Source organism: Phaenicophaeus curvirostris, chromosome 6 (assembly GCF_032191515.1).
Source record: "Phaenicophaeus curvirostris isolate KB17595 chromosome 6, BPBGC_Pcur_1.0, whole genome shotgun sequence".
Taxonomy (NCBI): Eukaryota; Metazoa; Chordata; class Aves; order Cuculiformes; family Cuculidae; genus Phaenicophaeus; species Phaenicophaeus curvirostris.
This window is the reverse complement of record NC_091397.1, coordinates 11,292,212-11,317,921: the sequence shown is the minus strand read 5'-3', so window position 1 is coordinate 11,317,921 and position 25,710 is coordinate 11,292,212. Positions and strand designations below refer to the sequence as shown.

Here is a 25,710-nt window from a genome sequence, read left to right as displayed (position 1 = left end):
TTCTCAGCCAGCCATGGCCTTCGGGGATCAGAGAAAAACTCTCCTGCAGAGAAAGTCCTCTCCAGAGAACAGGTATGTTATCCTTCCTCAACTGGCTGTTCAACACATGGAGAAATGGAACGTCAGGTTCTTACCAACTTAATTTCTCCAAAGACGGGTGTATGAGATGCTGAGGGGCTTGGCTTAGTGATTAATAGGAATGGTTGGACTTGATGATCCTGTGGGTCTTTTCCAGCCAAGTGCTTTTGTGGGATTCTTGTCTGTGTGTGTGTGAGAAAGGGACAGGCCTGTGGCCTTCAGAGTATAACAGAACAAAGCGCTTCAGTTTTCCCTCCCACTACTGAAATCCAGAGCACTGTCTCATGTGCCAGAACCTTGTGTTTACTGTTTCTATAGCTCCTGTCAGTAAAAAAAACAACAAACAAACAGAAAGAATATTATAGAAGTACATAAATAGTATGCACCAATAAAAAGTAAAATATAATAAAATCAGTATTTAGTGATAGGGAATGCAATGTAATATGCATAAATACGTGTGTATGTGTTAGGAATGTGATAACAGCTCTTGGCTCTATAATCTCTGCTGTAGAGTCCTCTGTTGAGATGAGGATATGACAGATAGGTTGAGCCAAGTTTATTAAGTCCCTTGTTTCTCATGAAGTCTCTAAGAGGCCTTGAAGATGACCAATGTTCTGCACTGCCTGGAGCAACTGTAATACTTAAGAAGAATGAGGCCAGTGAGCTCTAAAAACAGAGTTTTCCAGATGTCAGAAATGATGTGGGAAGTTGCAGCATAAGTAAAATTGCACTACCTCCATCTCTAACGGTCCACAGTGTCCTAGAGAAAAGACCAGCAGATGAGAGCACTTGTGCTGCATGAAGCATGTGGACAGATTGTGAAAGACACAGCAGTGGATGAACATAGAGCTGGGAGCTGAGAAATGGAATATTTTGAGAAATACCATTTGTGGAATCCGCATCCCTCAGCTGGTAGCATAGAGGAAGGATACTGCTGGTAAGGTGGCTGTCATACCCAGAGACTCGAGAGGGAGTATCTCCCTTCTCCCACTCATTCTTGGTTATTTTTATCCCATACATTAAACTTCTGAAGATGAGAAAGAAAAAGTCAATCTGGTACACCATTCTTGGAGGGCTGCCAACCCCTGCCCCTGACATCCCGCCACTGCAGAGAACAGCTTGCTTCATGAGCACACTCAGCACTTCTTTTAGGAGATATCTTAATATAGGAGATTTTTGGAGATTTTGCCAAAACAAACGTATCATAAGTACAGCTCTCCTGGCTCAAATTCCTGAACCACCTTTCCCACACTGTGGTTCAATAGGGAAAAGACTGAACAGCTTATACTGAGCATGAAATCATGGAACTTCAAAACAAGTCATTCCAGGCTGAGTGTGAGGGACATTTGAAATGAGGGAGCTTGCAATGAAGGAATAGTCCCTGTAGACCCAAATCGTAGAGGAGCAGTTGGCACCAGACCCTAGGTTGCTGAGCTACTCTGCTCTAGCAGCTTCAGTATGTGCTTTACCAGGTGTTTGTTCCCATATGCCGTAAGTGCGTATATGAACTGTAGCAAAGAATTGAGGACAGTGCATGTATGCAGCTTATCTCATAGTGATATTAAATTATATGAGTAGTTTATATTTGCATTTTTGAAAAGACATTCAAGATCTCATTCTGCAGTCTTGCAAGAACTGTCAAAAAGAAGAATTACACTATGAGAATATGAGAGTTACAGTGCATGGCAGAGGAAAGGATATAATGGAACAATTTGAAGAATCATTTTTAGTGAGACCTTATAATCTAAGAGTACTCCAGAGAATAAGGAGAAGGGAAAATGTGATGAATGTGTTATGTATCAAGATGGGACTCCATATATATATATATATAAAGGTGGCTCATCATAAAACAAAGATTATTTTAACCCTTCAGGTGAGCGAGGGATACTTGGAAATGTTAATTTGAATTAAGTAATTAATCTGGCTGTAGATACACTTATTCAGAAACCAGTTGATCTCCTATTTGGTTTAGCTTACTTAGAAACTTAATTTCAAGCTACGACTCAATCGAGACAAAAAAGAAGTTGAAGAAAAACTTTTGCAAAGATGTAATTTATATGACCACATCTTTGGTTTTGACCCAGCAGAAAAATTTGTAAGTATGATTGCAGCGGTCTTGAGGAAAATTATTCAAGGATCTCCAGAGAGAAACAAATAGAAAGTTGATTTACTTAAGGTCATATAATAAGGGGGCCTGAGATGAAGTCACTATGTGAAGTTGACTTCCAACTTGCATTACAAATGAGATAATAAATACATGGAGGGATGGAAGTTATTAGTGGGAGACCCGCATGTTGTTTCTTTATTTCACATACGAGTAAAGTTAATATAGGTTTAAATCTTAGAGTTTAGAGTAAAACATTTTAATATCAACGTTTTTATAATAGCTAAAAAATCTGAAGTAAATCAAAAACTATGTCTTTCATAAAACTAGGAGTGGAGTCATAGAGAGTTCAGTCTTCTCTTTTGGTGTCCTATGTTTCAATCACATAACCTCTGTGATTCACAGCCAGCCCATACAGCTTTGCCAGCTTTGTGTTCAGCTTTTACCTTCTTTCCACTCAGAATTGTAGATTATCAACATTGCTATCTGAAGTGGGAGATGAGAACCATGCTTTTCTTCTTTAGAATTAAGCTTTCTGACCCCATGAGGACATACAAAGCTTCTAGCATCTTCATGAGTGCACCAGGAGGTGGACAGAAAATCCTCAGAGATACTCAGCAGTGGCTGAATGACAGCACAGCCCCTTATGGAGTGCACAGAGCAGAGTTTCCTGCACCGGTGGAGTTTGCTGGCTGCAAAAAAGAGGCAGGCTTTTTTTGGTGACGCGTTCATGGGAATGCAGATGTTTTCTAAACTGTTGACCTTTCATTGTCAAAAATTGTGCAGGTCAACAAAATTTGGCCCTGAGTTAATGAAAAGTCAGCGGAACTTTCCCCTGCTTATCCATGTATCCCCAGTTCCCAGAAAAACCAGAGGCCCAGTATATATAGTCTAAACATCCCAAGGACTGAAACTCACACACTTAAATTATTTCTTGAAATGTAAGCAACGTTTTATTTCTTTTAGTAGCCTCTGTAGCCCTCATATCAGTGAGTGTCAGAGCAGATGTTCTTGCATTCAGTTGGGTATTCGCTGTCATGAATGCACACACCTGCTTGCAGCTGGAGAGAAATTAGGTGTCGCAGTGTTCAAGGTATGTGCTTTCCTATCTTAATAACCAGAGAGATTGTGAAAGTATTGAGAGACTGCCTCATTACAGTATCTCACACTGCAAAGATCCTATATTATATGGGCTCACTTACTTTCACATTCCCAGGGGTGAGATGATTTTCTAAGGACTGATCTGTGTTGGATGAACATAGCAATTTTTATGAAATCACTTGCCCTGTATCTGCCTGAAAATAAGTCAGTGCTGTCAGCGCAGGACGATCAAAAGACAAAGCCTAACTCTAATCTGTTTTGATGATGCCACATTTACTGTGTTTCATCCTATTTGGTACGTCCTGATTGCATTTCCAATAGATGTAGCTACCAAATTATCTCTACTCAGAGTATTTACAGGCCACGTATTAGGAAATGAATTCTCAGTATATCCTTCGTTTCCATGGTAGCCTCAACAAAGGTCTGATTAAACTCATAAGAGACTTTAATGCTTTCAACTACTAGTTTCCTGTGAGGCAGCAGTTGCCAACCTTGCCTCTTTATAATTACCTAGCATACTATTGCTATACTTAGCATTGCTTTATCTAGAATTTTCGGCCAAAATTCACCTTTGGTAGTGCTGGTTTGATACTGCTGTTTTGCCATAGTTTGAGTTGCCTTCCTGTCAGAGCTCAGAAGCTGTTGAGATTCTTCTGTTGTACTATCTATTGATGCAGTGATATCTGCCCTTGCTCCTATGGCCTCCTGCAAGCTGTCTCTTTGCCTGTGTTTTCAGCTGTTTCTCTTGATGCCACCTCAGATGCTGACTTCCCTGAGACAGACTTATTTGTGGATTTACTTATTTTGTTAAGTTTCTGACTTAAGGGCTGATCCTCTACTGCAATATAAATAATACATAAATACGCATTATAAGTACCTAAATAACCTTTGACATTCTCAGCTTATTACTGCAGAGCATCGATGTTCTTGATCTTAATAATCTGACATTCTGCAAATGAGTCAGTTGTGTTTGTGGACTACCCTGTAAAAGGAAAGGATGCTAAACTTTCTTAGAGTCCTTGGTTCCAACTGTATCGTCATGTTAGCAGGTATTGGCTACTAGAGCAAAGAAAGAAAGATTTGTTTCCAAAGGCTAAATAATAATAATAAAAAAAAGACAGAAATAGCTCAGGGGGGAGGAATTACATGAGGGAAAAGGAACAAACCTATGAAGTGGATGAATTCAGATCATATCTAGGTATGCCTCCCAGCATTTTTTTTTCTTCCAGGGGTAAGTCTCCTGAAGGAAGGGATGGAAGTACCATTTCTTCAGAATCAGGAAACCAGGCTGCAGAAGCTGGTAGGGGCTCTGTTAGATAATTCTGCATCTGTACAGCAAAATTAGGCAACAGCTTGTTTTCCTATACTTGTGTTTCTTAAATAGCTGGTGATTGGGTATCAAGGCTTTATAATTACCAGGAAACTAACTACTTGAGCAAAAACAACAGAAGTTATGTATTTTTTCTGAAGCATAGGTAGAAACAGGCTTCTGCTATCATGATTCTGGCAGTGCACAACTCCTGTCTACAGCAAATGTAATTTCTTGTCTTAAAAAGAAATAGGTCTGTGTGATAAATTAGATGCAAAAAGAACTACTTGATACAAAACTGCAAGACCTGATTTAAGCACAAAAGAAGACGCTGTATTTCTTTTCTATGCTGAGGTATTTTATGCAAGGGGTGTGAGGGACAGTTTTATAATGTGGAAATATTTGATGTAGCTGATGTTTACCATGGGAGGAGCACCCTATTTCGTGATCCATGCAGAACTGACACCCAGCTCCCTGATCCGTGAGGAGGTATCACTTTGCTTACAGTATGTTGAATGTTTGACATGCCTATGGAGCAAATGCAGCTAATACCGAGTAAAGGAAGCCACTGAAGCATGATAAACTCATATAGGAAAAAAACCAAACACCAACCCCTCCACATTGAGAAAGAATGCAACTGTAATTTGTTGAATAGTTTTTTGGGTTTAAAAAAAAAGAGATGAATAAAAAAGGAGCAAACTCATTCTCCTGCTAAAAGCTGCAAAAGTCTGTGGGAGGACTTGGAATGTGCAGCATATTTGAAATGTCTCAGTTACAGTTCTGAGCTTTCAAGGACACCACGTCTGGCCCAAGTAAGGAATGGGACATCCCTGCTCATGGGGTATAAAGTGAAGGGCAAGCCAGGGTTATGTTCCATGACAAACAAGGGTGCACACTCAGAAGAGTGCTCATCTAGCAGCTGTAGAGAAACACAGGATACCAAAGCATGGCTCTATGTGGAAATGGTTGACCTTCTTCATTACACAACAACTGTTTTCTTGATTTAGGAAAGGGAGGCTGATTTGGTTGTGGAGCTCATCTGAGCCCAGAAGGATCATACATACTGCCTTCCCCAAAGTAAATAGTTGGGGGGGCGTAGCTCGTCACAGTGGAAAGTCACCACTTGTTCTCAGTACGCATACATTTGTGCAACAAGACGACAAAATATATTCTACAGAAGAAACTTCTGTAAAAGTTTAGAAAGAGACTTTTCTTACTGCAGGATCTCTTTCCATGTGCCAACTTAACTTCTGTCTAGATAGAAAAATATCTTCCCAATCAAAAAAAATACTATGTGCCAGGTTGTCAAAAAGGTAGGGAATAAACAGTTAAAGAACACTGTGAAAAAGGGATCAACAGTATAAGTAATCTGTAATTAACAGTGTTTGCTTCAGTTTTTCTGGGCATTATTATTTACTCTTTTAACGCATGTAGCCAGTCATACTGCCCACCTATCAGCACATAATACAGTTTTTTCCCTCATGTCCTCTGTCGCCCTGTTCTCCCTCTTGAGAATAGTTTGCTTCTTGCGTTGCTGTGCACTCTAAATTGAGCAATCTGAGCACAGGCTCATCCCTTTGGCTGGGCTGTGTGCTGACCACTGACTCTCTGGTCTCCCTTTGGTTTGTTGCACTGAGGAATTCCATCGGAGCAGTGTGTCAGTGCAGGTGGGATGTTACTTTGTTCCACAGAATTAGAGATCTGGGCTTGTTAACTTTTCCATGGACCGTCAAATGCACTGATGTATTGAACATACAACCTTAGATCACACAGAAGGATAAATCTGGGAAAGATCATGGAGAACATAGCGTACATATCAAGCTGGCGCTGTGTATTATGGTATGTCAGGGTTTTTTTTTCCCTAAGCCTTTTAATTTGAGCAGGGAGTGTGACATTGTGCCAAGTTATACAAGAAAAATGAGATGAAAAGAGTGACTGCGCCAAACAGAGCACCTCGTGGGAAAGCTGGGCAGTCCATCCTGCTGATGTAATGAGGAATTTACCCCTATTTGCAAGAGATGGGAGTTTCTGGCTATGGAGCACAGTGACCAAAGCCATGGGTAATCACTCTGGGAGTCTGAGCTTATGGACTCTCATTCTCAATGCCAGTTTTAATTTCTCTACCCCTTGTTTTGAGGCCTCATCTCTTGTTTAACAGGTTGTTATTTCTTTTGAAGGGAAACTGTCTCTCTGCCACGTGTTTTTTTTACAATTCCACTTCCTTTGTATTTCACTGACTGACTTTGCTCTCAGAAGGACACTTGCCCTCTCTATCCTGTAATAGAAAGTAAAGGGAGAGAATAAACAAATAAAAATGCTTGAATGCAACGGAAAAAAAGACTGGGGACAGAGCTATTTTGTCTGAATTTTGCTGCATATTTTCAGGCAGCCTATAAGAAATGTGTCAGATTGAATAAGAAACATGAGGTTGATTGCAGCAGCACAAGTTAAGCAATTAGCATGTCACCTTTACTTGTTCCCATTTATTGAGTCAACATATGGTTGGTCAACCTAAAAGAGGGGAGGGCAATAGCAGACAAGGAAACTTGCATTGGTTCCTGGTACTGCAGACAGAGGTGGTGGTATTTTACTCTTTGCTCTAGATTTGAGACTTCCTTGTGGAAAAGCCAGGTGGGAAGAGTATAAAGATTTTGTTACTTATAGGAGTGCTTTGGAGGGTCAGGACCTGGAGCTGTTTCGTCAGCTGTAGCAATGTCAGCGGTAGCGGTGTAGTTAGAATGTCACAGACTTCTACATGAAAGAACATTTCACCTAAGAGGATTTTCTTTCCACTTAGACCTGGGACTTTTTCAGAAGGCTTGAGTGCAACTGCATCAGGGTATATATGTGTTTGAAACTCTTATCAGAATTCTATACTAGGTGAGAAATTGTATCACTTTGAGGAAAGAGAGGGAAGTGGGTTTTTTGTTGAATTTTTTATTTTTTTAATCAAAGCTCCTAATTTTGTGGCTTTTCTGAACAAAAACTTCATATTTGAATTATTTTTTTTCAGGAAAAAATAACACAAAATCTGTATCTTAAAGCAGATTAATCGCAATGTGATTAATTCCTTTCAGCCTGAGTGTACTGGAGTGGTTTGAGAAGACAATTCAGACACTTCTGTCAGACTTGCAAGACAAGGAGCATCACCCAGTCAAAGACGGTTTGACATTCTGATGTGATGTTCTCTGCTGATGCTCTGTGTGATATGTGGAGAATACAAACTCCTTTATGCTGATGGAGTTCAGGGGTAAAAGCAGTTTCCTGTCCTGAGGGAACTTGGATATGTCTCTTACACTCATTACAGTTTGTTCCAGTGTGTATTACAAATGTGATTTCCTTCATTTAGTGAACAAGGAGCTTCCAATATCTCTTGCATAAATTCTGTGTATTTTTTCAATAGCTGCTATTGACAGATTGTGGGCAAGCAGTGGGAGAGAGTGGGTCACATAGCGTATGATGGACACCATAGCTTATCTTTGACCAAGATAAAAGCAAAGGTCTACCACACTCTTCATAAAGTTGCTGAGAAGCAAATCACGAGGGTCTCCCTTTGGTAAGGAATATATGTTTCAGTTTAGGTTTAAATCCCTGCTTCATAAAACTATGAAAAGAGATGACTACTTGTATTTTCATTCCTCGTGATGCATGAGCCAAATTGGCTTGTAGATCAGAAATTCAAAGCTAAAACCTATAGAAAAGTGAAGCATGAGTATGAAAAGTGCGTAACTAAGGCTGATATTTGGTGGGAACAAAGCTATTTACTGTTCTGTCTTGCTGTTGTTACAGGATAGATATTGTAACCTGAGTTATTCTCAAGTGTAATTCTTAACTATCAGTCTGCCTTTCCTTAACCTTGCTGATTTCTCAGTACTTAAGTCTTTATGTATTAATGGCTTGAATGCTGTTCATTGGCTTAGTGAGTCCAACCCTACAGAAGTCTGTCAAGATAGGTTGAAGAGCATCCTCAGAACCCATTAATAGGTTTTCATTCAAAAAGAAGGCTATATAAATTATATAGACTGTTACTCATTCTTTACCTAATCCTTAGCCTTTATATGATTAGAGACACTTTGTTTAGCCAAGAGTTTTATTCCTGGGAGAAAATGTTGTGAAAAGATTTTGCAAACAAGGTTGAATGTTTCTGCTGCCCTTTTTCTTCTCTTCCTAAGCTTTTGCGGATAATTCCTGGACCATCTCTGGACTGTCTGTCCTCAGCCTTTTTGAGATACGTGTCCTGTTTTCTTTTAGTAGCCTCCATACCCTTGAATAATGCCTTCTGAATAGTTGACCTTGCAGGCTGGGCTGGGAGCAGGTATGTGTGTGTTCCTTCTTCCCAGTCAGGTTCCCTCTTGTTTACTCAGATTTTCTTATCTTTTCCATTGTGTTTTCTTTCCTGTGGCATTTTGGGGTTGCTTTTTTTAGTAGTCTAGTTCAGTTTATTCCACAGTAACCCACTACAAATAAACTTACCAGGCATGTGCTTTATTAAGAAAACAGTTCGATTCCTGGACTCCCATGGACTCATTTGAAAATCAAAACCCTGCAAACTGTTTTTTGATTAAGCTCATTAGTTTACCTTCTAGATCAAAAGAGCATCAAAAAAGAAATCAAACAATTAGCAAGTGAAGAGTCAGTGTCCAGCTGTCACTTAAGAATTTAATAATGATTTTCTGTTTGCTGTCCTCCTTTAGAAAACTTTTGAAAAAATTGACTTACACCTCATCTCCCTCCTAATGCTTACAGTAAAAAACAATCCTAAACACATTAATACACAAATAATTCTTCTTGTCTTGACCAGCAAAGTGTATTCTCGTCAAAAAAACTGCTGTAGAGTTTTAGGTTGGTTTTTTTTTTTTAAAGTGAAAGTTAATTTTTTACTACGTAATATTTAATTGCTATCCTTTGAAGGAAAACCAAGAATTTTCCCTGTTTGTTGGATAAGAAGAACTGTTAGTGAGCATGTCCAGTCCTGTATACATTGTTGGAATAGATGTAGAGTGAGCAGGTAGGAATTTATCTCAGGGACATGCTGTTAGGTAAAGACACTATTTATTTTCGTAGCCTGATAGGTTCCACATAAACTTTTTATCACGTTTTAATTATAAAAAGACCTTAAACCTTCCACTTTAAAATAATGACTTGACAGGGGAGAAATTGTTTTCTGGTTTCATGTTAGCATGCAGTCTTCCTCTGTTTTGGTCTGTCAGCTGTGTGGTGCTCTTATCTTTTGAGTGTGCTTTTCCAGCTTTGCTGTTTAATTTTCTTGCTTTGCTTTCACTGACATGCTGATCCTCTTCATGATTTAAAACAAAGGCAAGAAAACACACACAGAAGCAGCTGATAATGTTCTTTGTCTTAGACTTACTCTTCCCTGCAGTCCTTCCACTGAGAGGTGCTTAAACCCTGGCAGACAATAGGGAACACTATTTTAAAAATGAGACATAGCGGCTCATCAGTGGAGTGGATCATCAAACACTTCCAGTCATCCCTTCCAGTTGTTACTTAAAACAAATTACTTACACCAATGTGATCCAGCCTCTTTAAATGAAGAGATACATACTTTTTGCTACCCTGTGGCTTTTCCTGGGGAACATTGCCTGTTCAGAGCTGCCAGCACATGAACACACAAGTGTGCCAAACCAGCTGCCAAACCAGCTGCCAAACCAGCCTACAAGGGTGGTCTTCAAACAGATGCAGCAGCAGAAGTGGCATCACTCTGTATTAAACCTTCTTCACTATGCTCCTTGTCCACAAATGGGAACAGCTAAATAGTACCTACCACTTGCAACTTTTTCTACAGCTGACTAGCAGTGACTGGTTAAAAGACAACGCCTAATGTGTTTTCAGTTGTGTACCAGGTGGTTGTGTGTGGCAACTTCTTTAATCATTAGAAGAGACTTTTGTTGTCTGCCATGTGTTTTGTATACAGTCCCCCGTGTGCAAAAAGTCTCCTTGTCCCCAAACCATAAAAATACACAGACAAATAGTGCAGGGTATAAACTAAAGGCCGACTTATTTCAAATTATACCTGTGGTAGTAATTAAATACTTGCACAACACAAAGTAATTAATCAAAACATGTCACTAGTGTCTTTCAGACTCAGTAAATGGCCTTTTTGGACTTGGGGAGGCAGACAGTTATATATATATATGTGAAAGGGATGTCCCTGTGGAGAAGGGATCTGTTGGATGTTTTGGAGCAGGTTGATGTGAGCTGTGTGTAGCACACACCTGTGAAACACAAGGCCTTGCATTTTTTCTTCTCATTCCACCTGGGGCCAACCCTAATAATACTTAGCTCTCTGTGAATAAAGCCAAGTGAAGGAGGCAGGAAGAGGATTTGGGAATGGGGGACCTGCTGCCATTTCTATCGTGGCATTTCACATACCTGTTACCTTTCAAGCAAATGTTCCTGTTTGCTCAGTCTGTGTGACTTGTGTATAAATTGAAAACCTCATTCATTTAAAAAACAGGCAAAGTTAATGCACTGTGCTTTCTCTGAAAACAGCAATGGTTGCTGAAGTAACAGCTCTTGGTGAAACAGGTTTGTGCTGGGGGAGTGGGGTTCCTACTTTTCAGATACTGCAACACTGTTCTGGGAGGGTCAAACAGCTCAAAGGGCTTGTTTGTTGGTACGGCACTTTTTTTTTGCTATAGATGCTTTTTCTACAGTGAGACGAACTCACACAGTCCCTCTGAGATCTCATGCGTTCCTGGCCTTTCATCATTTGATATGCGTTTTCAGCCTTGCTGGCATACAAACGAACCAGTGTGCAGGTGCACTGAATGCACAAACAAATAGCTCACTTCTGTCTGAACACTAGCTTGAAATCTCTCTTTTCTTTCAGATGTCCACACAGAAGCAGTTCAGGCAGCCCTTGCCAAACATAAAGAAAGGAAAATGGCAGTCCCCATGCCCTCAAAACGACGTTCATTGGTGGTGCAAACATCAATGGATGCCTACACACCTCCAGGTGAGTGTCTCTGTGTGTTTTATGAGCATTTTTAAAATGGTTCTTTATGCTGCTATGAACTGATAATCTGCCTGCATAGATAGTAATGGAAATGTCATTTGAAGCCCACTGAGCATAGCATTGAGGTATGTTTGAAGAGGAGAAGGTGAACTGAATGGTTGGAGAGTCAACTGGGACAGTTCGTGCAATTGCTTTGCTCTTGGTGGTACCTCAACTGGCATTGGTCCCTTTGGTCTTATGATGACCTAACTATGGCAAGCTTGTCATACTTCTATGACTCAAAGTTCCTTTCAAGTTTCTAGTTTATTCCCTAATACTACAATGGAACATTGTCTTTACAATCAGTCGTGCCATTCCTTTTCAATTGTATCTGCTCTTTTACCTACTAGACTGTGAAAATACCCCACATCTCCTGCATTTTCATACTCGCTGAATCCAGCTGGGACTCTGTTTCTCACTGAGGAGTGGACTTCCCACAATTGGAAAAGATTTTCGCAGAATTTGTAGAGTGAGCTTGGGAAAGTTTGTTGGGTATTCTGTACTGTTAACACATGGTTGGAGTTCTTGAGAAGAATCTCAAGATTTCTCAAGGAAACCACTTGTTATCCTTATTTTTGTACATTAATACACAATCCATGGCATTAAAGCAGGAAAGCTCTCTCAGTGCGCAGTTAGCAATTGACTTCATTTCAGGGCTTTCAGTATCACAGACTTTTCTTATTGTGTTTGGCTACCTTCATGAGTTTTCTTAATGGCAGTTATCTTTAGATATATGAACATGCCTTATTTCTGTTAAGAAAACCCCAAAGCACTGCAAGTAAACAGGCTGTTTTTAATTGCTAGATACTTCTTCTGGTTCAGAAGATGAAGGTTCCGTACAGGGCGACTCCCAGGGAACTCCCACCTCAAGTCAGGGGAGTATAAACATGGAACATTGGATCAGTCAAGCGATCCACGGCTCTACCACGTCAACCACTTCCTCCTCCTCGACACAAAGTGGAGGCAGTGGTGCTGCACACAGGCTAGCTGATGTTATGGCTCAAACACATATAGGTTAGTATATGCACATTTTGAGTATGTTTAACATTTTGTCTCTCACATTCAGATGCTGCTGCTGTATGAAGTCTTTCCTGTGCATTTTCTTCTTTTTTTTCTATTTACATATATTATATGGAGAGAAAGTCCTATGTTCTTATTTTGTGAGATAAAAAAAAAATATAGCAATTTGGTTTTATGGGTAAACTTATGTTGTGGCAAACACGGTCTAGCAGTTGACTCCTAAATATTGTAAAATGTGCAGTTGCATGACTTCCATTACTTAGCACTAAAAAAGATGTCTGTAGGATCTGCCAGTGAGGAAAATCAGAGCATGCATTGCTTGCATACAAGTTTTCCCTACTGCTGCACCACTTTAATTATGTAGTTTGAGTGGGTTTTGATAATTCTGTTAACTGTAGGTCCTCTTAAGCATATTGTTTTCTGCCCTTAATTGAATCTAGAACACTTGGACTGGATTATCTAGCTATTATAATCTTTGAGAAAGACAATTATGTACCTTCATAGAAGGGAGTTATTATTAGTAGTAGCAGCTTGTTTATATCCTTTAGAAAGATCCTAGGAAGTCAAAGCTTTCTTTCCATTATGGTTAAGTTTCACAGACATTAATTATTTCTAAATATTGTGCCATTGACGTTAGTCTTCATCAAAATGAGGCAGCTATTCGATTAGGCACATGGAAAGCAAGTCTTGTTTTCCCTTCATTCTCTGGTAGCTGCTATTTATCGTACAAAGCATCTGTTTTGTGTGCATTTGTGCTGGGGCTGTGTATTTTGGGTTGCCTTGCTGAAAACTGGTTGGAATCTATATTGCAACAGGTAAAGCAACCTTGCTACAATTCTACTACATATATGAAATGCAGTTTTGTGTGACTTCTCCTCAACTGATCATGCCTTTTCAAGTATATGTAATAAGATACATGAAAGCATCTTAAATGTTCCTGATTTTATGTGCTGGAACAGTAGTCCATATTCCCTTTTTTTGCTCTGAGTATAGCTTGATGTAAGTATAACCATCTCACCATGATTGGGAATTGCTGAATTGCAGTCAAGTGAAGAATTTCTATTGTACTCTTAAATTCATGCTAAATTAATAGCTTAGAGCCTTGTTTAAGAAACACATACATTTCTGAATGCATTAATCACTGCATTTGGTTATTTTTTGTGACTTCATCTCCAAATGCTAGAGGAAATTATAGCATAGAGAATTAAATTTATTCAAACCCTAAAAGGTTGCATTACTCACACACGAAGTTTTAATGTGTCTTTAAATATAGTTTCTTTATAATGTGACATTTCAGTGATTTTAAATCTGGCACAGTAAGTCTACTTTTATAATCACTGAGTTTGCGATAAATAATACAACATTTATAGGGCTAAATCAAGATGGCAGTAGTCTGCAGAAGAGGAGAAATACTACTTCTTTTATTTCTTTTATTTTGTCTTGTTGCTGTTGACTGGAAAGATCTCTTCTTTGAAGGAAGCAGTTAAGCTTATCTCAGTTAATACATATTTTTATTTGTTCTGACAGTAGAATACCTTAATTTACATCTCTAATTGGACTGTAGCTGGGATGTAGTAATATAAAGTTTATTTGGATACCAGATATTAGTGATACCTGCTAACAGATTCAGACTATGATCTTAAGGTTGCCATCAGACGATTTTGCTAAGAACAGTGGAACTGTAAGAGCAGCTGCACAGATGATGACTCTAAGATGCATTTCTTCATGGTTGAGCTGCTTTCTGTAAGAATTTGAAATTAAATGGCTCTTTTCTTTCTTTCTAACTGAGGAGGTGGATTTCACATTTAAAAGTATTCTAAGAGGTAATAGATTTGAATGTTAGCACAGATAGCCTTACTCTTTCAGAGGCAATGTGCCAGTAATCATAGATGAAAAGTCCTTTTTGATAGAAGAGAATGCAAGGGAGAAGAGTAATCCTGTTCTCTGAAGCTCCTCAGCTACTGGAGACAATTTGTTCTTGATTACAAACATATATTCCCATAGCTTCATGTTTCTTTGATCCAGGGAGTTGTTCTCCAGAAGCAGATCAGCCTGCAAGACAGAAATTGTCTGTACGTATGTGAAGACATACTGCCATACTCTGAAGATGCTGGTTTTGATAAAAATAAATTTATGGGGCAACAGGAAATTCCTTTAATGATATAGTGCAAGGTCCTACACCTGGGATGGGGCAATCCCCAATTTCAAAACAGGATAGGAGATCACATGATTGAGAGCTGCCCTGCAGAGAAGGACTTGGGGGTACTGGTGGATGAGAAGCTCAACATGAGCCGGCAGTGTGTGCTTGCAGCCCAGAAGGCCAACCGTATCCTGAGCTGCATCAAAAGAAGCATGGCCAATAGGGCGAGGGAGGTGGTTCCACCCCTCTGTTCCTCTCTTGTGAGACCTCATCTGTAGTATTGTGTCCAGTTCTGGAATCCTCAACATAAGACAGATATGAATTGGTCTAGAGGAGGGCTACAAGGATGATCCGAGGGCTGGAGCACCTCTGCTATAAGGACAGGCTGAGAGAATTGGGCTTGTTCAGCCTTGAGAAGAGAAGGCTCCAAGGAGATCTTACCGCAACCTTTCAGTACCTGAAGGGGCTACAAGAAAGCTGGGGAGGGACTGTTCCCAAAGGGTTGCAGTGATAGGATGAGGGGCAATGGGTATAAACTGTAGAGGGGCAGATTTATACTAGACATGAGGAAGTATTTCTTCACCATGAGAGTGGTGAGGCACTGGAACAGGTTGCCCAGGGAAGTTGTTGATGCCTCATCTCTGGAAGTCTTCAAGGCCATGTTGGATGGGGCCTTGGGCAGCCTGATCCGGTGGGAGGTGTCCCTGCCCATGGCAGGGGGTTTGAACTAGATGATCTTTGAGGTCCCTTCTAACCCAAACTGTTATATGATTCTATGAGTCTATGAGTCTATGAAATGTTTGTTCTTAGCTTTAAGATGCTCAGGTGTTTGTACTAAGCTACAGGTAGAATCTCTTGTTTGGCATGGGTTTCACAGTTGTGTTGGGTAATGCTTGGACTTAGAGGTCAAAACAGTGAAATATATGAATAATATCTAGTGTTTTCACCCATCTTCAGGTCAGTACTGTATATATTTCTAGTCTTTAATTTGTCTGTAATATGTTTTGTTGATCTATGCATATATAAAAATCAAGGAGAGAAAGCATATCCCAAAGCTCAGAAAGTTCATGTAATGAAATTCATGCTGCACTTACCTATGACTGTAAATTTATATGAAGAGTTAAACATGCCACTACAAAATTTTGATCCTGTAGGTGAATTTAATACTTCTTTTTTATGCTTCAGATATGTTTCTGTTTGAAAATCAAAGGCCTTTATCCGAATTAAAGGCTACATACATGTCTAATAAAGTAAATATAAAAACATGTGCCATAAGGCATGACTGAACCTTAAAGTTCTTATTTGTTCTAAGAGCCAGAATTAGCTTGAAATACAGGAGACTAGTTTAAAATACTCTATCACCTGGACATCAATTTAGGAGAAACACAGCAGATGGAAAAAGCCACACCTCCGACTCTGGATTTCCCTTCCCTGACAGCCAGAAGAGACAGCTTGTTCGAGGGAAACATTCCCTATGTGAATGTGCTCTGTATTGTTGGTTCTTTCTGATTTTCATGAAATGGGGTAAATTATATCACTCCAGTGGGAGAAATAAAGAGAGACTTAACTGGAAACAGCTGTTCTATCTGTGATCTTCTAATGCAAGTATGTTGAAGGAGATGGGAAGAGAAGGTGACACAAATATGTATGTTTGATGGAGGAAATGCTTTGAAGTCATGCAGCTGTCACAGTTTCTACTGTTTAGTCAACAGATGTGTCAGGATCATTATTCTTAACTAAACCTCAAATAGTGCTTCAAGTTACCTGACATAAGACCAGCCAGCTCTGTGTAGATTTTTTTCACAGTCTAAGCCTGGATTGGCTATGCTGTACAAAAAAGGGTACATTTCACATACACAACAATTATATTTTTCTTTAGAAGTCATTCAGGCCAAATTTTTGTCTGAATGGCTTTCATTTCTCCAAGCGTGAGACTGACAAGGGGACCAACCGTGGATTGGTAAATCTAATGGGTAAAACCTACAGCTGTAGATATTGCCATGGTAAGACATCTGTTAAGCAGGCACTATAAAGGAACAGGGCAAGACAAACCTTAATGTTCTTCTGCTGGATAAGGATTTTTCTTAATGGAAATGTAAATAATTTTAAGTGCCAGTGCTGCTTGTTTAAAAGGAAACTCTCCTACAAAAGAGCAGGAAGCCCCTTTGTCATGTCATTTCACCTTATTTGGCACCATCTGCTATAAAGTAATATTTGGTTTCAAGTGTGTAGATCTGAAGAGAGAGCATCTCTGCTCTGTGGTGCTTTGAGTCATGTATCTTCTCTCCCTCACATTAAAAAAAAATATAATCTCAGTGCTAAAACCTGAAAGGAGATACTTTAACCCCAGTTCAGTTTACCTTGTAAAGTCTGAAAGATGGGAATATTTCTTGAAAAAGATGTAAGCAATTATAGGTAACTTTGAAAATACCTTTTCATGTTACTAATTACTGACTACATATAATTATTTTTTTAGTCGTGATCTTCTCTCCTATTTGTATAGCAAAACTGCTTTATAAGTAAAAGGTAAAAGGCAAACATCAGCATTTTTTTAATTGACTTAGTTTTTCGGTAATTTAATCATGACCTTTAAAAAGCTCTTGCCACTTAGCAAGAAAGGGCAAAAATTGTGCCAAGTCTAAAACAGTTGATAATGACAAGACATCTATAATGAAGACATTATTCAAACAATTATCAGCATAAGCTTCATGGTTGAAGCTATTATACTTCAGTTGGTCACTTACAGCACAGTATAAGGGGTTTGTTTCCGTAAAATAACAGTGGAAGTGATCAGACTTGAAAGGCTCAACTGGACATGTATGAGATGCAAGATGGTTTTGAGTTGCATGATGAAAGCTGTCTCATGTTTTCCTCAGCTGGATACCCTGGTTGAGTGATAATGTTAAATCCTTAAGAAGTTCATGAATATAAACATGAAATAACAACTACAGACATTAATATCATGTCTTAATATTTCATGATGATTGTCCATTAACTGCTATCTTAAAATGCAGAGTATGCAAAATAGGTATTTAATATAGCATCCTGTTACTGCATGTTTAGCCATAAAAATTAGTTATCTGTGTTGATGGTGAATTTGGGATTAAATGGACAAGAATTACAATGATTTGAAGTTTAAGACTCTTGAAGATGCTTTAAAATTGCATTTGAGGAAAAGTTACTGTAAAGCTGGTGTTATAGTAAAGTCTACTACACCATAATTCTTATAGGACAGATTTAATAAAGAGCACGCTTTGAAAACAGTGTTGGAACAAGATGAAGTTTTTGCAGAATTTTTACATTTCTAAAGACTTCTACCCTGTTGTAAAAATGAGTGCTTTTCTCTTCACGGCAGCAGAATGAAAACCTACCTTCTTTTGTGTCTCAGAGGCTGCTGGGAAACATTTATGTCAATCCCAAGAGAAGTTGTCATTTGTTCATCGTATTTATCTCCTATCTACTCTAATGCTAATAAAAACCTGGAAAAAATTATGAGACAACCTATAAAAATAGCACAAGTACGTAGGTAATACAGACTCAGACTTGAAAACATGGGAGAACAAACTATGGTAACATGCTGAGTTATCAGGCTATGAAAGAGAAAGATTAGTTCTGTGGAATTGTTCAACAGTGCTGGCATGAGTCAGATCAAATTGTATTTGCTTTTTGGAAAGCAAGTCTTTGTTACACAGAATAATTGAAATAGCTCTGTCTAAAAATAGTAGACAAGCAAGTGTCCATGCAGAATGCAAAGTTCATCTTTCTTTGCATTTTCTTTCCCCTGGATTCCAAACCTGCTACAATTGATTTTTTTTCCTAATGTATGAACAAATTACTTTCTTAACTAAAATTGGCATATTCAAAATACAGAGGTTATAAAAGTGATATGCATTGGCACTTAGAAGTGATTTACAACATGCTGTATTCTTTTTATTTAGGAAAACTGATGCAGTAATCTATCACAACTGTATTTGTTTGGATCTTTTCATTTTGAGTCTATTCAGAAACTTTAAGCTCTCACTTAGTATAAAATTAAATGTTAGTGGTGAACCTACAACTAATTTTATCATTTTTTTAGCCTATTGCTTATATGATTGCAGATATACAGCACCTGTTTTAATCAGTGGAAACTTCATTAAAATCATGCTGTACATCATAGTTGCATATGCTCATTTTGTGCATTAACTTCAACACCTATTCCAATGTTGTGGGAAAAAATGTCAAGTGGTGTCCTTTCCTCTCCCTTTTACTTTTCTGCTCTTCAACACTAGAGGTACATGGTTAAACCTTTTAACTTATTTTTCACAGAAAATCATTCTGCCCCTCCAGATGTTACCACTTACACCTCAGAACACTCAATACAAGTAGAAAGACCACAAGGATCAACGGCACGGGTGGCACCAAAGTATGGAAACGCTGAACTTATGGAGACGGGTGATGGTATGTTCACAAAGCAAAATGGGATATTTTTGAGTATCAAAACCTTTTTAGTGGTTTCTGTATATATCGGCTCTTTGTTTCTTCTGGGCACTTCTCACTTACAGTCATGTAAAAAGTTGCAGCATCTTTACAGTCCTAAAATAAGCTAGTATAAATGAAGCTGACATAATGAAATATTTCTTAATCAGCAGAGCTGATTCCCTGTAGAAATTTTTTTGGCAAAGGAAAGCAATGAATCTGCTTTTATCATGCTGCCTGGTTACAGCTAGTCTGTTTTTTTAAATGTCAAAGAATATGACGAGCTAGGGTGGCTACTTCTTGAAAAGTGACACCTTTGAGTGTTTATTTTCTGAGGTTTGATTTTGGGTTTTTTGCTGTGGGTTTTTTTTTTTTTGAAAAACAGTTATTTGTAAACCCTTCCTTATTTACTGCTTCTCTTTTCTAAAACTTATTAAATAATATTTCAGCAAGGTCTGGAATTGTTGACCAAGTGTATCACATCTAAACTAACTTAGCAGCTTCAGCACTAAAAACCACTTGGTAAAAGTTTTGGAGTCAAACTTATGGAAGGGTAGGAAGTTGAAATTCCTGCAATGCAGTGATGGGAAGCTGTTTGTTCAGGAACAGATGACATGAGCGTTCCAGAGGCTTTTCACTCAAATAGGGAAAAGGAAGGGGGAAATCATTAATGGTATTATATTATAGAGGTGCCCCTTGCCCCATGCTCCTCTTCATAATTATGTTTTCCAGAGTGCTGTCCAGGCAAGCACACTCCCTTTGGAGATTGCTGGCTAGTGGGATTGGACTGTAGGGATGTTCAGAGAGTACAGGGTCATGCTGAAGTAATACAAAGATGAACCATGCTTAAGACAAATACTGGACACATGCCCACTACAGCGTAAAGAGCAACCCAGAATAAATGTTTGGGTCAGAGCCGATAACCTGCACTTCTTTCTGAGCTGCAATCTAGTCAGGCAATGTTGGAATGACTAGTGATCATGGAGAGAGCAGATACCTGGCTTCTCACTGACGATTGCCAATGTCACCTAGAAGAGTTCTCTAAGGTTCCTGACACTTGCTGTAGGGAGGGTTTTATCGCTGTGCTTCTCTCCCTCAGTCTGTGTGCTGTTTCCCCTCTAATTTTGCAAGCTCTGACGTTGTTGTATTGTTTTTATTTAAACTAGGTGTCACTGTTGCTTTTTACTGAAATAATATTAATGTCTTAATGTTGAATACCTGAATCACAATATGGCATGAATCTGTAGTTGTGGTGGCCTTGCAGTCCTAGCCTTTTTCTTACCCCACTTAACATCTGGTGGCGTTCAGCATAGCAGTCGACTGATGTCTCCATTGATCCCTGTCCTGCAGGAGTACCAGTGAGCAGCAGAGTGTCAGCAAAGATTCAGCAGCTGGTCAATACACTAAAACGGCCCAAACGACCACCATTACGAGAGTTCTTTGTAGATGACTTTGAGGAATTGTTAGAAGGTAAAATGACTGTTTTTCAAAAGGTTTGGGGATCTCTTATTAAAACGCTGTAAAATGTTTGTCTCGCACATTGACTTTCTGGAAAGCTAAGTAAGCTCTCCCGGTACTGTCAAGTAACAAAAGGCATCGATATTCAGTGGAATCTGCTTGTATTGAGCTTGGAAGTAGAGCTGTAGAGTCAGAAATCTCTCTTGTTTGCTCAGCTCCTGGTTCTGCTTGCAAAGAAATGATGGAAGAGAGTAGAGGGAAGCTTTGCTTTAAGAACATTCATCTGTGGGTTACAGTCATTGCTTTTGAACACCAATACGAGAAAAACTGTCAGTGAGGAAGCATGTTAAATGTTTTACACATCCTTTGAATATGAGAGAAGCATTGAAAAAATGAACTAAATGTACAGTAGAATCAAGGATAAAGTCAAGAAATGGATTTTTTTTTTTAAGGAAGCCAGTGCTTTGAGTATTAAGATTCACCAGGATGTGGTGATTTGAATAGTCTTCACAGTAGTGTATAAGAAAGAACTGGAAGAGAACATAACTTAAATCAGTCTGTTACTGATGACTTCTTAAAGTACATTTTTTCAGTAGTTCTGCCATGCCAGGAAGAAGTATTCTCCATCTGTCTTTAGGAATAAAGAAAAGTTGATTATTTCTAAGATAAATATATGCATGCTGCCTCAGCAGTTTCTTTCCTTGTTTGTAGATCTAGTATAAGGATAAGCATGTACATTCCTGCAATGTTTCAGATATTTCATCTCTCTTAAACATTAACTATTCTGTTGTATTTCTCTATTGTTTCTCAGTACCTTCTAATGTGTTATTGTTTTCAGGATGTTTTGCAAAGGTAACTTATTCTCTTGGTTACACAGGTGTACACAAGGTATAGAATTTACATGGTAACTGTATATCTTTTCATAATCATAAGTTCAACAGCCAGATCCAAACCAGCCAAAGCCAGAAGGAGCTCAGATGTTGGCTATGCGTGGGGAACAATTAGGTGTGGTTACAAATTGGCCGCCTTCTCTGGAAGCAGCTTTGCAGCGATGGGGGACCATCTCACCGAAAGCTCCTTGCCTAACCACTATGGATACTAATGGAAAACCACTGTATATTCTCACTTACGGTGAGGAATCTTCTAACTCCTTGTACTTTTATAGATTGTATACAGTGTCTGTGTGTATAGTAAATGCTTAAATATACAGTGAAAAAAGTGAATGGTGCATCTGTTCCATTTCTGAGTAGGGTAAAACAATTCTGAAGCTGTTGATATCCGAGTATGAATTACTGAGATGTTATTGTATGCATTATTTCACAAAGAGGAAAAGAGCTGAGTAGGTACACCCATAGAATCACAGTTTATAAATTAAAACCACCTTTTAAATAGAAATGCATCCTAGGGCAGATTTTCCTGAAGATTAATGTCTAAATCCATTACCCTTGGATATTGCCCAGGCTTTGTTCTGCAAAAGTAGAACCTGGTATAGAAAATTCACCAGCTTCCTGAAGAAGTTAAAACAGTATTTTTTCCCATGTTCTACTGACATTGTAGTAAGTGTGATTTGAATTATTCCTCTTGATATGTAGTTGTACAGCTAGGAAATGTATCCCCTTGGAACAGATTTGCCAGGATATATTTTATTGTGATCTTTGGTATGTTGATATAGTTCAATAGACAATCTATTGTAACCAAGAAAGACCAAATGATAATAAACATAAGTATATCTCTGACAAATAAGTCCCATGTAGCTTCTAACTCTGAGATGCTAAGGGGACATTTGGGAGATGTTCAAAGGAATTATTATGAATAACCATCAGACTTTGAAAGCAAGTTGGAATATTTCCATATGCTATTGATAAAGATATAAAAAAATGATTTTGTGGCTTTTTTATCTGTCTTCTCGGGGATCTAGAGTTCTGTGCATAGAATGTTTTTACATGACGTGTGGCCTGTGTGGTTTGTTCAGTGCTGAATGCTCCTTTCCATTCAGGAGTCAGACTGAGTGATGGTCCCTGGCCAAAAAGATGTCTGCTGCAGGTTTGGCATTGCAAATATAGTTAAAGGCTTTCAAAGCAGAACAGAACCTTTGCAGCTGAAGGTCATGCATGAAACATTTTCCCTTCAGGTACCTTAGAGTTAAGAAGTTACTTAAATTAGGGAGCAAGCATATGATTCACCATTGATCAATGTTTTTCTTCCTTAAGGACATTTACTTGGAACTAGAGAAGAATTTTAAAGTTTGCAATTACATGTTTGCAGAGGAGAATTCGTATTGTTTACTGAATGCCTTAAATAAACTGGACAGAAAAGGAAATGAAGATGTTAGTAAGAATCCAACCATTTTTCTGAATATGGGATTCTGTCCAGAGAGTCTGAGCCTATGTCCTGCTTTGCTTGAAGGGCTGTGGACTAAGCAAATCAACCTGAGGAACTCAGCCACATGGCTTACAAAGCCACCTAGACTGCTTTTCTGTCCTAAGCCAACTTTTTCCAAAGCTCTCTTCTAAGTTGTCCAACTCCTGAGACAAGCTGAATTAAAGTTCATGTTTTCATTACTTTCACTTGGCAGCAGTCTAGGATATAGGTTTTGCTGTTGCCTTTCAGTAGTTTCCTGTGGTCAGGAAAAATAAATTCTTCTTTTTTCTTTTTTTCCTGTTCTTTTTATAAATAAAATAAATTGCAAACCAAAGCATTTCATAAGAGATTCATTGAAGTCTTCTTTGCCAGCAAGATTGCAAGCTGATGTTGTTCTTCATGGGTAGTGTCCATTCATTGGGCCACAGTAGTTTTCTTTAAGTGACAACTGCTTTTGAAATATCATTAACATTACAGCTGCCTGCCATTTCATTGGTCACTTTATGAACAATTTTCTGTAGCTATCCCGCCTTTCATGTCTGTAATATTTTCTAGAAATTGTGGGAATGGCATTTTTAAAGGTGAACATTAATCAGTATTAAGCCTTGAACTCAGCAAAGACACTCTTATTCATGAAATTTTATACCTGTGCATAGTTCTACTGGCCCCTGTGGTGATAAACTTTTGAAAGATGAGTTTAACCAATGATCCTACCACATGTTATTAATGTGACACTTGATTTCCTTGTATGCATGCTATGATCAGATGACTAAAACTTTAAATTGAAGACTTTCAGTAGTCTCTTGAGTTTGTACTTCAGTTATTTTCAAGTTCTTTGCCAGCTTAAGGGAACATCATTACCAGGATTTTTCATGTGTTCACTGTTTTGATGAATGTTCAAGTGTTTTAAGAATAATTCTAGGTTTCTGGAGGTACAGTCTTTGACGTGTTACCAACATGGTCACTGTGCTCCTCTTTTAGAATATTTTACTTCTGTTTACTGCTTCTACTTTACTTTCTTCTCATAGCCTTTGTGTCTTCATGGAAATCTTAATTCGTCCTCCAAATGGCAGGTTAAGAGGAGGCTCCTACATGATGTCTTTTGATCCCTATTTTTTTTCAGACACGGCATCTTCTCCAGTTTCTTGTCTCTGAGTGGATGGATTGCACATTTACTGTTTATTCCAGATTTATTTCCATCTTTCCAAACTGGATTCCAGGGGTATCTCTGTAGCCATCAGCTAGGTCATAGCCTGTTTGAGTAGAAGCACTTATTCCATTAACACCAAACATATTCATATCCTCCTTTCTGGATCATTGTAGACAGTATTGCCATCCTGCCCCTCACTTGGGATGTAATGCGAGTATCATACATGACCCAGACATTTCTTGACTTTTGTACAGCTGTGCTGTGTCCAAATCTCGCAGGTCATTTTGCGAGAAAATCTTTTCAAATGCAGACCTTTTGCTGCATCTACATGATGAAATCTTATCCTGTCTATCACCTTAGTCTTGATTCTTCCAGCAGTCTGTCTTCGACCCTGAAAATTGCAGTGTTGGCCTGTTGCGCCTTTCCAGGATGCTTTCATACCTCCACTTGATGGCTTTGTATGATGAAAAGGAGCTCTCTGAGGGCCCGCAAAGTTCTCTTTCTCCAGAGCCTTCCTGACAACTCTTTTGCTGTCCTGTCCAGAGATATCTGAGAGTAGTCAGAGTGATAGCCAAGCTATGATACACTGTGGCAGATAGGGGTAGATTGGTGTGTTAAGACCATCTTTTATGATTTGCTGGAATGAATTCCCCTACCTAAAAGTGACTGATATGGATGTGATACAGTTAGTATGGATTTAAGTGGCGTGTGCTCCAGATTACGGTGTGCTCTTGTGTCATAAGGGGAACTAGTTTAAAGTCTGTCAGCTGTTGCTTAAAATCGTGACAGCCTTCCCATTCCTCTGCAGGAATTAATCTAATTTTTAATGCCTTAAATCTCTTGTGTCTTTTTCAGCATGTTTTTGGGGCTTTGTGTCTTCACAGCATGTCAGGAATGTTTTCCTCCATGTGTCTCAGATGACTGTAGATAGAAGAAATGAATAACTGCGCTTGTAGACTTACCTTTTTTTCTGAGCAAGTTTTTGAAGCTGTTTTCCTTATTTCTTGAAGTTCTTCTCAGTGCCTCAGTCGTAATCTTTATTTAATGTACTCAAAACTCTTTCTAGTGAATGAAACAGTATGAGTATTACTTATTTCTCAAATATTTTGTTCCTCTGGGAACTTGGTTAAGTGGAGAATATCTTAGTTAAGTTATTCACAATGCCTTTATAAATCAAGTCACTGAATATGCATAAAATGAAACATCTGAGACATGGGAGGGAAAGATGTCTTTATTGGATTTTATTTAAGTCTGAAGTCTGACTGGAAACCTAATAAGTGCTTTGAGGAAAATGAAGAAGATTTCTGTTTCAAACAAAGTTAATCATCAGAGTAGTCAGGCACCCTGTTTTGGTATTGTTTGTATTAATAGTGAAGCACTTGGTGATTTCTTAGTGGAGAAACATGAATAAAGGACAATTAAGTCCTATCTAGTTATCACAGTTACTTTTCTTACTTAAAATTATTACTCTAAGAACCAGATAGCCTGGGGAAAAAAGTAAAAAGGTGAAAGTAAC

At 38.6% G+C, this 25,710-nt stretch overlaps 1 protein-coding gene across 2 annotated transcripts in view; it reads left to right on the top strand.

The window, feature by feature from the left end:
* Window positions 1-25,710, top strand: part of DIP2C (disco interacting protein 2 homolog C) — a 148,209-nt gene that overhangs the window by 19,316 nt on the left and 103,183 nt on the right. For both annotated transcript variants that reach the window (XM_069859320.1, XM_069859319.1), the window contains exons 4-8: window positions 11,443-11,568; window positions 12,412-12,621; window positions 19,076-19,207; window positions 20,576-20,695; window positions 21,617-21,814. In XM_069859320.1, the coding sequence (XP_069715421.1) occupies window positions 11,443-11,568; window positions 12,412-12,621; window positions 19,076-19,207; window positions 20,576-20,695; window positions 21,617-21,814 (786 nt within the window). The remainder of the gene's footprint in view (window positions 1-11,442; window positions 11,569-12,411; window positions 12,622-19,075; window positions 19,208-20,575; window positions 20,696-21,616; window positions 21,815-25,710) is intronic.